General features: G+C 38.3%; 1 protein-coding gene across 1 annotated transcript in view; it reads left to right on the top strand.

The window, feature by feature from the left end:
• The window catches only part of ksr2 (kinase suppressor of ras 2), a 98,784-nt gene that overhangs the window by 70,753 nt on the left and 13,948 nt on the right, over positions 1-14,083 (top strand). The window contains exons 11-15 of the mRNA XM_055161645.1: positions 2,910-3,078; positions 4,003-4,044; positions 7,845-7,917; positions 10,107-10,155; positions 11,831-12,192. Of these exons, the coding sequence (XP_055017620.1) occupies positions 2,910-3,078; positions 4,003-4,044; positions 7,845-7,917; positions 10,107-10,155; positions 11,831-12,192 (695 nt within the window). The remainder of the gene's footprint in view (positions 1-2,909; positions 3,079-4,002; positions 4,045-7,844; positions 7,918-10,106; positions 10,156-11,830; positions 12,193-14,083) is intronic.

The raw sequence follows: 14,083 nt of genomic DNA, 5'->3' as shown, positions 1-14,083 counted from the left end.
TTAGCTCTAGTGCTACAACCTGGTATAATGCATCTCTCCTGTTAAAGTTAATGTGTATTGTGAACTGCCCCTGTCTCATAAATAAACAAAAAAATAAATTAATATAACAAGATAAGATAGGTTTAATCTGCACTATGGACCATTCTAGACAAAGCAATAACATTTCCTTGGAGATAAGCAAGTAGCTAGCCTGATTCTTCGGCCGGTTTCACTTCGTGGAAACCGTCTGACCTTGCAGCATTGGGATTCATTCGCTTGACGGTAGGCAGGTACTCTTTTTATTTAACCAATTGCTGCTATTTCGGTGTAACGTAATGCGCCATTCCCCTTGATAAAATTCACAAAACATTCGCTTTGTTCCGGCTTTAAATTCTTGATCTCAGGAATCATTGCCAACAGAATGTATGCCTTCGTCTACATCTCAACTGCTTTGTTTACTGTTGTGCTGTACCGCAAAAGGGACCCAGACAGGCGCTTAAGTTTGACGTCATGACTTCACAGATCTTCGCTGATTCGCCAGTGCATGGTCTACAACTTCTGGGGTTCTTGCAAACCATCTAGTGTATTCTGATTCCTGACCTAGTTGCTGGAGAGAAATGAAACTGAGTGGAGTCATTAAGTTAGCAAGTAGCGGACCCTCCATTAGAAATTTTGTGCAGTGCACCTTTAAAGAATCCGGTTGGTATTCTAATATTCAGTAGATCATAGATTTTTTTAATTTTACTTTCTCTCCATGAGTGTCAGAAAGATGAAAATCAGGATAGTTTCCATAGCAATTAACCACTATAAAGAAAACAACAGAACAAAACAAAAAACATTGTATTTAACTTTTAAAATTACACTGTATTCTTCAAACTGACGCTTTCAAGGTTCGCAGAAGGACAAGGCTATCCTTTGAAGCATGTTTTGTCTAATTAATCACTTGCACTACTTGAGAGAAGATAATAAAAAATAAAAAAAAACAGGGAGTGCTTAAAACACAATTATAGTAACCACATGTATAGTTTTATAGCTTGTTGAGATAAAGGCTCTGTTAATTTGTATCTAATAATATCCCCGTAAAATAGTTGGGCACTCTTCTACACTGTAATTATGACAATGTTAGATTTCAAACTAGTTGGAAGAACACTGACAAGATAACGTGCAATTATGTTATTATTAAACTAATAACAGACTGCATAGTGTAATTTTATGTGTAGGTAATTTAAAGCAACTCCAGATAACTTCCTGGCGATGGGATGTCACATTCACACTTCCCTGCACAACATTCTCATGGAAACAAGAAGGATAAATTCCTCCTTTTGGCCAAATAAGAGTCAGGTTTGTGGAGATGTAAGCCCACTCACACATATTTTATATATTTTTCAGTGCAATAAAAAATTAAAATGAAGATCATGCTTGTATTTTAATCTAAAAATTATGCAGTGGGTAATTGTTTTTGTAAAGGTGCAGTGCTCATCTTTTCATGTTGGGTGTCCACCACCATCGAGATGCTATTGCTTTGCCTGTAATGTTCCACAATATGGTATTAAACTTATATAAGATGCATTTTTTCAATCACGGGTGTTTTTATTACTCAAAAATGCCTCTAAAAACATACATTCTGACTGTGAGTGGGGACGCGTTTCCACAGCTCTCACCTGTAAATTGGCCTGTTTGCATCTTCTGCTTGTCTCTGTGGAGATTGATACATTTAATGGCATACTGTAAACACTGCAGGGTAAGCAATAATGTCTCTCATGGAAACAAGCAACCGGTTCTGCTAGAAAAGTTACATAATGCACCTTTAAGCAATAATCAAATCAATCTAAAAAATATTCAGTTTTTGCTGTACTGTATTCACACCTTGAGCTGAATTCAAAGAAAGGTACACTTCCTCTGGTTTCTGCTTACTGAAGCTTTAATCCCCCTCGCAAACAAAGCATCCAAACAGTTGTAGGCAATTGGCAGAAGAAACAAAAAGACAGCATATTGCACAGACTGATGTATTACCTCTGTCATGGAGGTGTCTGTTTCTGCACGTTTTTCCTACTTTTCTTTTGAAATTAATGGAAGACAAGTTCTGCCTGGAAGGTAGAAAATCAATCTACGCTGAAAGTTTAGGTAAAAGTTATGAAGTGGCTTAATAAACTGCTGTTGTTTGAGTTACAACACTGCAAAAAAGTCCAAAATAAGTTTAAAAGACGAATATTAATTTGACTACATTTGACTAGTTAAGATGGACCAAAGTTGTTGTTTTTTTCAAGATGTTTCTGACTTCTTTTGATGCATTACTTTTTATGTCAAGAGTGGTTGTTAAAAATGTTACATACAGATACTAACTGAGACTTGTTGGTGGTTTGAATCCTGCTCTCGACATAAACCTCCTGTTCCCACAGATGAATACTGTCATTGTGTCCTTAGGCAAGACACTTAATCCACCTCACTTGTAATGTCTGTGTACACTGGTGCATGAGTGTGTGTGAATGTGTAAATGGTTCCTTGTGGTGGTTCCTACATAAAAATGTGGCAATTTACCATATAGTATAATAATGCAAAATGTCGAATACACAGCATGCAGTTCCTGATTTTTGTGTGTGTGCGTGTGTTAGATTTGGGTGTTGAAACTGTTATTGGCTATCAAGATTTCAAAATCAAGTTTGAAATTTTAGTATCTTGACTAGCACTAATTTAAAGTTAAATTATTTGCCAATGGGGTTAAAAAATATGACTCCATTAATTTCCAGGTAAATGATCTTACAATCAGTCAGAAATGGCTTGAAGCATAAGCAAATAGATCCCACCTGGTCAAACTAGTTAATTTGAGATTTATATTCTGAATTCAAGTCATTTTAAGCTAGGCTGGATATTCAACTTTAGCACTAAATACAAAAATAATCATGGCATTTCTTGAATTGTTTCCCTTTCAGGACCACATTGCTGTCCCGTACCAGCCCGACTCCAGCAGTAATCCTTCGTCCACCACCTCGTCCACGCCTTCATCACCAGCCCCGCCCCTTCCCAGCAGTGCCACACCCCCTTCGCCACTGCATCCCTCGCCCCAGTCCGCACGCCAGCAGAAGCAGTTCAACCTGACAGGTATGTATGGCTGTGGCAATATCAAAATTCATTGTGATTTGATGTGAAGCAATTAGTATTTGGAAATATATTCTATGTATGCTCATTCACACTCTTAGCCCTACCCATGTTTATTTATTTGTGTTTATTTATCTACATATATTTTGCTGTCACATAAAAAAACACTGTACTTACATATATTTTGGGGCATGTTTTAAAGTCCTATATTTTCTTGCACTAGTACTAGGTGCTCAATACGACTCTTCTATTGGATGGTCAGGCACTTGGTTGTCTTCATGGATATTTTTGCCAAGAATGTTCCTCAGTATGACTGAGATCTCTAGCATATATTTAATTATAGGTATATATACTGCAAAAAAACTGAAAAAAACATGCATTCTAACTGTAAAGGGGGGTGTCTCCACAAATCAGACCTGTAACTTGACATGGTAATGCTGTGTACTTGTGTCTGGGGAATAGATGTGTTTAAACGGCCCATATTATATTAATTTCTGATCTATGTTATTAATTTCTGATCACAAACATACCTGGCATTGTGTTTTGGCCATTGGAGAAGTAAACAGACTTATAATAATAAAGGATTACTCAAACATGTGCGAATGAAACAAAACACAACATTCAAGGTAAAGCACAGACATCTCTATGGAGACAGGTGGGCGCCAGACTTTCTACCTGAAAAATTACAAAGTGCATCTTAAATTTCCTTTACAAACAAACTCAAGCAAACTCAAACAGACATTTTTTTCAGAATAAAATATAAGAACATAAATATTTTTAAAAAATATGTTTAATGGAAGTTGGAACCAGTGAGTCATTTCCAAAGGCTCTGCACACAGCCTCTATGTGAATAAAATGCTGTGCTTATTTGTCTGCCTCAGTCCACAAAAACAAATTTGTAACTCTAACTTTTCTTTCTTTCTACAGCCTCCAGTTATTTTAAATACAAGCAACAGTTCATTTTTCCAGGTAGGTGCTTCCTAATTGATCATTACTCTAGCCATAGTAACCATGACGCTGGGCGCACGCTCAGAATGAATAAGGAGGACACACTGCAAAAACTAAAATCTAAGTTAAGATTACGAGATTTATCATGATTTCAGTACATTTCACTTGACAAGTAAAATTACCTACTAATGGAAGAAGACTTTTTGTATTTAAAATATGAAAAATACATCTTACTACACTTAAGATAAGAAAAACAACAACTCTTACTCTCACTTAAAAGAAGAATCAAAATCAAATGTTGCTTATTGCTTATATTATTCACTTATTCCATTGGTAGACAATTTTACTTGCAAAGTTGATTGTACTCGAAGTAAAATGTGGTTAATTTAAGTAATTTTAACTTACCTAGATATTGCATTTTGCAGTGTAACTTCTTTAATGCTGCTGGGTTATTTTGGTCTGCCCCCACACCCCTCTTTCCTTGTCTCATTTCGGGGCCTCCTAATGACTTGTCTGAGCCCATGCCTCTTGTGCCTCACACTCTCCACTCATTTGGCTGCGTTTTTACAGCTCACAAGTGTGAAGTGGTGTGAGAGGAGACGTGTAATTGAGTTATAAGGAGCCGAGGTTTTGGAAAAGGCGTCAGTTCAGTGGACAGTGCCGAGTCTAGCCACACAGATGTGATTGCCTGCTTTTCAACTGACAAATTACACGGGTAGTCTCTGGTAGCTACCCACAAACACAGATTAACATCAACCAAAAGAAACATCATCCAAAATGGAGCTAAACTTAAAATTAAAAACAGTTATTACAGTTTCATTTTATTATAGATTATTATAGACTATTTACTCTGCATTCAAATTTTGCATATCTTTAAACACTTTTTTCTCTCTCTTTTAACTTCAGATTGTATTAAACCACTATTTTCAGATGAAAATACAGTTTTCTAGTAGGGGTGGGCGATATATCGATATTTTAAATATATTGAGATAGATTTTAAACTCGATATGAATTATGACTTATCGTATATATCGATATAATGCTTATATTCAATTTTGATTTCGCCGCTTCGCTTGTTTACCTTCTCTCTCGTCGCCTCCGCGCCGCCGCCTCACTGATTTTGTTCGCTCGTGTCTCTTTCACTCGTCACTACCACCGTGAAAGCCGAAAGTTGGTGCCAGTGAAAAGCTTCAAGCACCATGAACCTTTTCCACCATTTACAGACAAAACCATCAGCAGCACATACCTCACATTCCACCGAGTCGCGTCCTTTAGCCCAAAAGAAGCTAAACGAACTGAGCTGCACGAGAAGTGCGCTGTTTATGCAAATGAGCCATGCGCTTAAGTTTTGTTTCTGTAAAATGTAAACACACGTGCGCAAAACTGCATTAACCCTCTCCAGGCAGGCATTGCAGATTTGCAACAGCTAAATTCCAATTACCTACTTACTCCACATCCATATTTTATGAGCTTTTTTTACTCAGGAGGCTTTTCTCCCTTCCATGCTGATAAACGTGGACGATGCAGACTGTGCAAGAATGGCTCCATGCAAACGGCCTGCCAGAAGTGCAAAATACTTTTTTTGTTCACAAAGGATAAAAAAGTCATTGTACATTACTACCCCATTTATAATTTTCCCCAAATATCAGATTTTTCCTGATACTAAAAATTCATTTGAGCCTGAGAGGGTTAAACACATTATTATCGCAAACGGACTGATGTGGCTCTATAGTCGTTATGATTTATATCTTGTAAAGTTTAGCAATGTTTAGCAAAGTTTATTTATACAGAAGATTTTAATGAATAATCTGCTGCAGTGTCACTTGTACAATAGTGTTTGGAAACTTTGGGTTTGATCTGCAGTGGATTGTGGGATTAAACCTCAGTGCTCCTTACTGCTGGATAATAACATGGATCTATTGAAATAAGGAACATCCTGAGCTTCTTCTGCTAAATGAGCTCATGGTTATGGTTCTGGTTTGGATAACAGAGATAATGCAAAGATGAGCTTGTGTTGAGTTGTTTTATTTATGAATGAAAAGAAGGAAATATGTATTATTTCTTTTATTTTACAGTTAAATTATTATTTATGTAATTAGTTTTTTTTTTTGTAATCTTAAATGTTCCTATATGAACTGCCAACCTCTTACACTTCAATTAAAAAAAAAGACCTTGTGGAATTTGGCAGATTTGTTTTTGCAGTTTTCATTTCCTTTTTATATCGAGATATATATCGTATATGGAGATATAGCAAAATATATCGAGATATATTTTTTGATCCATATCGCCCAGCCCTACTTTCTAGTATGGACAAACCAATGCAATTCCATAAAGCTAACCAACCATTATAACCTCAGAAAATGTCATGTGGTGTGTTTTTGGCGAAAGACCTACAGCACTGTTTTGCGCCCTGACCCTGCAGCTGACAGCCAGTGATAAAAGGCCTGACGATTGTTTCATATTTGGCAAACTAGGACTACCTCTGAAAAGAATATCGCACAAGGCTCCCATAGAGCTAAAACAGCCCCAAAAACCATCTGGGATTTTTATATGTGTGAAAATGTGTCTCTTTTACATAACTGCTTTTGGTGTTGGAGGTCTTTTCTGTTATATCCAAAACAACAGTAGTCATATGATCACAGACAGACTGGCCAGCTCCCAAACCCACACGCAGTGGTGTTTAGAGCCTCTGATCTTCCCCGGCTTGGACTTAATCCATACAAGCATCCCAACACAAAATGGGCTTGGAGCAGAACCAGGCTGTTGTCCCTGTCAGCCGACTGTGCCAGCAGCTAATGCACCTCTCTCAAAGGGGAACAGTTTAGTGTCCAAAGTGAATAGAGTGTGCCTTCACAGGTGACAAGCAAAATGCTGCCTCCTCTCGCAACAGCTGACCATAATCCACGAGGAATTGTGTCTAAAAGGCAGAAAAAAGAATTTATCAACGCCCTCCCTCTGCTTATAACTATTGTTCAGAAACACACTGTAACGCACGGTAAGAGCTAATGCTATGGTTACAGTGCAGCACTCTATCAGAGCTTAGTATGAAGCACACAACTGTATATGCAGTGGCACAGTTAGTAGTTACGAAATCATGTTTCTTTCAAAAGGAACCACGCTCCAGGTTCTCTCTGTGTCAGATTTCTTTTGATGTTTTGTTTTGGGTTTTTTTCCCCATATCAACTTAAAATATGTACGGCAGACTAATCTTCCAGCTATGAGAATACTGGCATATGCCCAGTCTACTTCTCATGACTGGTTATCCTGTTGGTGTTGGCCATGAGGTATGAGGTATGAGGTGTACCAGAAAAAGTGGTTAAATGAGTTTCAGAGAGAGCAGGAGACAGTCATGCACAAAGAGTATGAAGCTTGTGTGCAGAGACCAGGTGAGGCTTGGATCTCTTTTTAGGATGTCTCCCTACTGTGGGGGGCTCTGTCTTAAAAACTATATAGCTTTAACATATCATCTTTTGACAGAGGAATGACAAGATCACTTCATGCTAGCTGCGCTTTTCAATATTTATTTACTATTAGATTATTCCTCTAATACAAATGTAATGCCAATAACAATGTGTAATTATTGTTAACATTGGCGTAATAGCCCCACTCTGTGCTCTGTGTCTACTCTCAGTCTAAATAAATGGGTTTGGTGTGATGGTTATGCTTAGCACTCTCTTGGCAGTAAATGTAGCAAGTATAATTGAGTCACTCACTGTAATGGAAATAGATTAGTGAACCTTGCTTGAGCATGTATTTTCTCCAACATGAGAGCTCATCATATGTTATGTGTTTGTTCAATTGAATGAGTATTTTCTTTGTAGATGTAACGCCTCCAGAAGCCCCTCCCAGCAGAGCCCCACAGGTCATTCTGCACCCCGTCCTGTCTGAACCAGGGTGAGTACAACAAATAGTTCTGTTGTTGTTTTTGGACCTCTCAACCCTCTTCTTTATCTCTGTGACCGGCCGCTTCAAAGTTATTGGAGCACAGACATTTGGGTGACAATTTCAATGTGAGGGCTGACATCACGGCCACGAGATTAATGCTAACATGGCCTTGAGTTTCCGCTACACTTGTGATGCCAAGAGGATTTGCACTGGCTCTGTGAGGAAGCAGCGGTTTCAGGAAAACAACCGGAAGAGGAGGAGGTGGGGCGATGAGATGCTTTTCGACCCAAATGTTAATTAGATCAGGAGCTCAATCTATCACAAGAAATACCAAGAAAGTCAACATATGTAGGCAGAGGCTGTACAGAATGGCATGGACATGGACAGGCATACGTGAATCAATAGTTAATAAAACTACCAAAAATTCAATTACAAAATACCAACACCATTTTAAAAGGTTCTCAAACGGAGAAAAGGAATAGTATGGCTATGTGTTTTCGGTCTATTGTCTATAGGGAAATACTATAAATGGTTAAATTATATTATTTTCAAATGTTAACATATGGTCTATATTCATTTTACCAAAATGCCACCAAATGCCACAGATAATCCAATGTCATTAGTATCCATTACATTCTTAAGAACAGTCACATGGGCCTGGAGCCAGGGCAGGGTTTCCACTGTTCATGACTAATTTACATTTTTGCTTTACCCTCACAAAGCACATGCTTAAATTAAGTTCTTTAGGGGGCTAAATGTGTTATTTTTCATAAAAGTATATGTTTATCTACAATGACAAGCCCTTGTGTAAATGTTATCATAATGGGAGCCAATAACACATAATCACCTCCTACATGAAAGGATTATACAGCTCTTTGTCCCATTCACCGTCTGCTGCTGAATGAGGTGCACTAACCTGGTTATCGACAGAGAAAGCCAAGATCACATTAATCACTGATGCGGCATAAAAGTGTGTAGGCACAGCCTGGAACCTGTCCAACAGTAAATATGGAGCCTGCTCTGGGCTGAGCTGAGCTTCTCTCATCATTGACTTGTACTGCTGAGCCACAGGCAAAAAAGTGCTCTGTGTTCCCTTCAAGCACTATCCAAACACATATTTTAATCCTTATTCCACTTTCTTATTTTAATCCAATTTCACTGCCTTTGCTTTGAGGCTAATGGGACACTTTTTAAAATAAAAACAACCAAATATATAGACTTCAGTGTATTAAAAGTGCGTTCTACAAACACATGACATACATTCAAAAGTATGGCGAGTGGAGAAACTGATCCCAGCATTATTTGTGTGATGCTTCTTGGTGTATTTCCGCATTGATCTCTCTAAAGGTCTCCGCTGTCTTTTGATAAATGTGAGCACATTGTTGGTGTGATTTAATTAACACTTTTTCCCTCCTATCCCACATCTCATGTTATGCTGCTGCAGAGGTAGTCACATGTCTGTGGCCTTAATGGTCTTGTCCCTGGGTTAATGAGGGCCTCTCTCAGACCCCTGCTCCGACAGGATCCTCTCATTACAGAGTACAGGGGCCCATGGCGCCGCAGGAATCACATTATTTTATTCACTGCCTCACCTGTGTCTTGGCCCATGGTGCAGCAGTGCTTTGCGAAGGCATGTTAAAATACTGAAGAAAGGTTGTGAGAGGTTACAATGATGCTACACTCTAGTCATCCACAGAACTGGCCTCATTTACGCTGTAGCTCCCCTGAAGGTGACATGCCCCACACACAGTCAAACATTTAACAGGTGTAATAAATCAGATAATACATAGATGTATTTCATTTTCTGAGCAGCTGCTCCTGTGAGTTTTAGCTATTGGCTTGCATAGTTGCGACTCTATGTTTTACAGAAATTACAAATACATTACAAGAGGCAGTGGTGTGTGTTGACATGCTTTATGTAGTACTATGTGTAAGAATGTACAACAGAGTTGACAGGCTTAAATAATGAGAGTGAAGGTCACACCAGCACAGGTCTGTGTTTCCTGTGTGCAGTCGTAACATGTTCAGGGTCAGTGAAAAGTTCGAGAGACGCACAATCAATGAACAATCAGCTCGGCAATTGAGTCTCAGATAAACGGTGCTCTGCTTTCTGTGCTCGTGTGTAATTGTGTTTTTCACCAGTGAATAGTCACAATATAAATGCAATTCATCTCATTCAGTGTTGTTGATGTTTTTAGGCATGAGGGCAACCCTTTACTTCAGATCGAAGTGGAGCCTACATCAGATGTGAGTTTTCTTTTTCTGCTTTAAAGGTGCACTGTGTAACCTTTTTAGTGGAGAATCCGCCACCTGCGTCTATCTATCTCCATGGAGACTAGCAGGTGAAATGACAAGTCAGAGCTGTGGAGATGTGATGCCACTCACTGTAAGAATGCATGTTTTTCAAGGTATGCTTATTAGCATTAAATCATCTGTAACTGGACACATGCATAATAGATAATATTAATGCCATACTGCAGAATATGACAGGCAAAGCAATAGCACAGATAGTAGGATAGAGAGAAGCAGGTGTCAGACCTCCACCAGAAAAGTTCCACAGTGCAACTTTACCACTCATACTTCCCACTTCACACTCCCACTGGTGCCACATTTGCATTTATTTCCTTTTTAAATTGAAAGAACCATGACGGAGGGACTGAGTTTACCATAATTTGTCTTTTTTTTTTGTCAGCAGCCTTCAGGTGAGTTATATGTACGTCAGTGGCACACAACACACAGCTCCTCTGATTGTCATTAGTGTAACAATAAAACAGTGAGGCTGGTATTGCCTTTCTCAGACTCCAGCGGGCGTGTTTTCAGAACATCATTACATGTAGAACGCATTACTTTAAAATCTATTCACAAGGATGTCTGGCCTCTCCTAGACGTTTTTCTCTATCAATACCTTATTTACTTTTCCGGATATTTCACATTTGTGATTCAAGAGAAATTATATATATTTTCAGACACATAATTATAGGCTTTTTGTCTAGTACTCGGACCGAGACAGACAGTTCCCTCATTGTTTGGAGTGAACATTCAACTAGTCATTACAGCGTAAAACTCTTTAAAATATGTACCTGTCTGTGTAGTATCATAGAGCTTGCTCTTAATTTAGGATGGGAAAACTGTGGAGACTGGCTAACAAGGTATATCTATCAATGCTGTATAGCAGTAGACTATAGGGCTGGGTGATGACAAAACATTTTTCCTCATTAAAGGCCAAGAAAACCTGCCTTTAAAAGGCTTAAAAATGCAATCTAACCAAAACAATATTTTTTTTTTCCTCGAAAGTCTGAACTTTGCTCCAAACCTCATGTTTTGTTTTGTTTTTTCTGACAGACGGCTGGCTGTAGATTTATTAATTATATCACTTTTCTTTTTTTTTTTTTTAATTAAGGGTAGTTGAATTACAATTATACTTTGATCAATTGCAAAGCTATAGACTAGTCTGTACATTTTTACTGTAAATATTTAATACAATACTTTTTTAATATATATATATATATATATATATATATATATATGTGTGCAGTTGTTTTCTAAGCATTTAGTGCATTTACAGCCTATGCTTTAAAACTCCAACTAAATCAATGAAAAATGTGTCACAAAAAGGACTTAAAAATATCGTTTGTAATGTTGCGTTTTGTCACAGTTTCCTTGAAAATTCAACCAAAACTGATCCGAAATGCTTAACAAAAAGCTCTTAAAATGGATAAATATCCTTTTCGCTCGCACCTAACATAGATAATAATGGTAAATGGAGGTCGATGGTCACATTTTTATACAGAGCTTTTCCACCTTCAAAGCACTCAAAGCACTTTACATCAAGGAACCTCTCACCCAGTCACACACACATTCGTACACCAGTGTACGCAGAGTCTCTTTACAAAACTTATGTGTAAAATCTGCTTTTCTCCAGAACGAGGAGGGCAATGATGAGGACTCAGGTGACGAGTTTGAGGAGATGAACTTGTCTCTTCTGTCGGCGCGTAACTTCCCCCGTAAGGCCAGTCAGACCAGCATCTTCCTGCAGGAGTGGGACATCCCGTTTGAACAGCTCGAAATTGGAGAGATGATCGGAAAGGGGCGATTCGGCAAAGTTTTCCATGGACGCTGGCATGGGGAGGTGGCTATCAGACTCATCGATATCGAACGAGACAACGAAGATCAGCTCAAAGCGTTCAAGCGGGAGGTGATGGCGTACCGCAACACCCGGCACGAGAATGTGGTGCTGTTCATGGGAGCCTGCATGAGCCCGCCCCACTTGGCCATCATCACCAGGTAACACTGCACAGAGAGGCTTGCTATGTACACTACATTAGAGGTCTCCTTAAGGCTTCTTGCGGAATTGGGCTTTTTTTCAAGGCACAACTGGCAATACCTCAAGGCACACTGTTGTTCCTCAGTACATTGGTCGAAAATTTGTGGTTGAAAAGGACCCATTTTGGATTCCAATTTTGATAACTCAATGATCATAAACCACAAATTTTTATATAATGCAATTTTTAAATGAAATCATAGTACTTTTTAATTGTATCATTGGTTTCATACTAGATATACAAGACCACTCTAAAACTATTCAGAAAAGGACCAATTTTGTGTAGTTTATGTTTTTTTTAAGTACTAATACTTGTTCTAGTGAGTATCTAGTTTGACAACCCTAGTTTATACTGCAATGGTTTGCTTTATATACTAACATCATTTTGCTATGAGACTCTTGACATTTAGTCCTAAATGTGAATAGAAGCATGACTGCACAGTCAAACCTTTGCTAAATATACCCAACTGTACCATCCAGTCAGTCGGGCCCCTCCTTTACTTGGATTTCAATATGACACCTCTACACTACAATGACTGGCATGCACCGATCAAAGTTTTAATACAGGCTAATTCAGGGCATATGCTAATGAAACAGCAGATTAGCCTTAACACTTTTCATAATGCATTGGGTTCACTTAAACAGAATGAGTAATCAGTATCCAGCTCCACGCATCGTATAGAGCAAAAGGGCAAATGTGTTCTTTTGTAAAGAGCACCGTAATTAGACTTCAGACATTTGTTATGGAAAAAAAGAGAGTATGGCTTCTTTAATTTAACAAGAGTGCCATTGGTACATAATATGAAGAATACGCTTTTTTTATGTTTGATTCAAGTACTTGCAAATGTAATTTTATTATTGTACATATTATTTGAGCAAAAACAATTAATCTACTAATTAATACAAAAATGAAATACACAGTAGTCACAGCTGGGATCCAGAGACCATTGGTTTGATGAGCTGAAAATATTTCATAGTAAAAGGGGGTATGGTAAAAAACAAGGAGTTTATGGAAGGCAGAAGACCTCACAAGAGTCAATTTTGTGCAATATAGGACTTTAACTCCCAAATCATCAGGTAAATCACATCATACATTATCCTATCTGCTCTTGTCCCATATAAATCTTTTTACTTTAATTAATTAATTCACCAGCTAATACAAATTTTGGTCAACTAAGTCACTATCAACCTCACTAATTGACCAAGCGGAAACAACCTCAAGCCTACAGCTTTGACATCAAGCTACCAGCACCCTTCGGTTTGAATGTATTTAGTTACTTAAGTTCATGTGGACTGAATCCAGCAGAAGTCCCTGTGTGGTGCTGGTGGTGCACTTTGCCTCCATTGTTTGGCACCAGAGGGTCCATCAGTGCCAGACCTGTGCTGTGAGGTTTACTGCAGTGGAGGTGAGACCTAAGTGCTCCCAGTGGGACTATTACAGCAGTCTATGTGATGAAGAGGCCTAGTGATTAGAATGGGCTGTTGTGAGTGATACACCTCCACTACTGGGTTCAATATCTGATCGCTTGTGTCAGTTTGGATTTTATTCACAACTGTGTTTTGTTTTCTTTGTTTTACATTGAGTTGACATATTAATTGTTGCATGTAGTAGCAATGGATCCTAAAGGGAAAAAATACCCTTATGCTTTATACTGTTGTCCCTGCTACAAACAAGAAATAAACCTTTACTCAGTTGGTGGTTTTCAGATAATGTTATTCTCAGATTTGCTCTATTGACCTGATCATTTCTATTTGTGACTAGACCCTAGAATTATTACAACAAAAATCCACATTTGTATGTATGGATGTATTTGTATGAGTATGTAACTTTCTGGATGTGGTACATCATGGATA

This window comes from Boleophthalmus pectinirostris, unplaced genomic scaffold (genome assembly GCF_026225935.1).
Source record: "Boleophthalmus pectinirostris isolate CB_2022bp ecotype Guang Dong unplaced genomic scaffold, ASM2622593v1 HiC_scaffold_4, whole genome shotgun sequence".
Lineage (NCBI taxonomy): Eukaryota > Metazoa > Chordata > Actinopteri > Gobiiformes > Gobiidae > Boleophthalmus > Boleophthalmus pectinirostris.
This window is presented reverse-complemented; position numbering and strand designations above follow the sequence as displayed.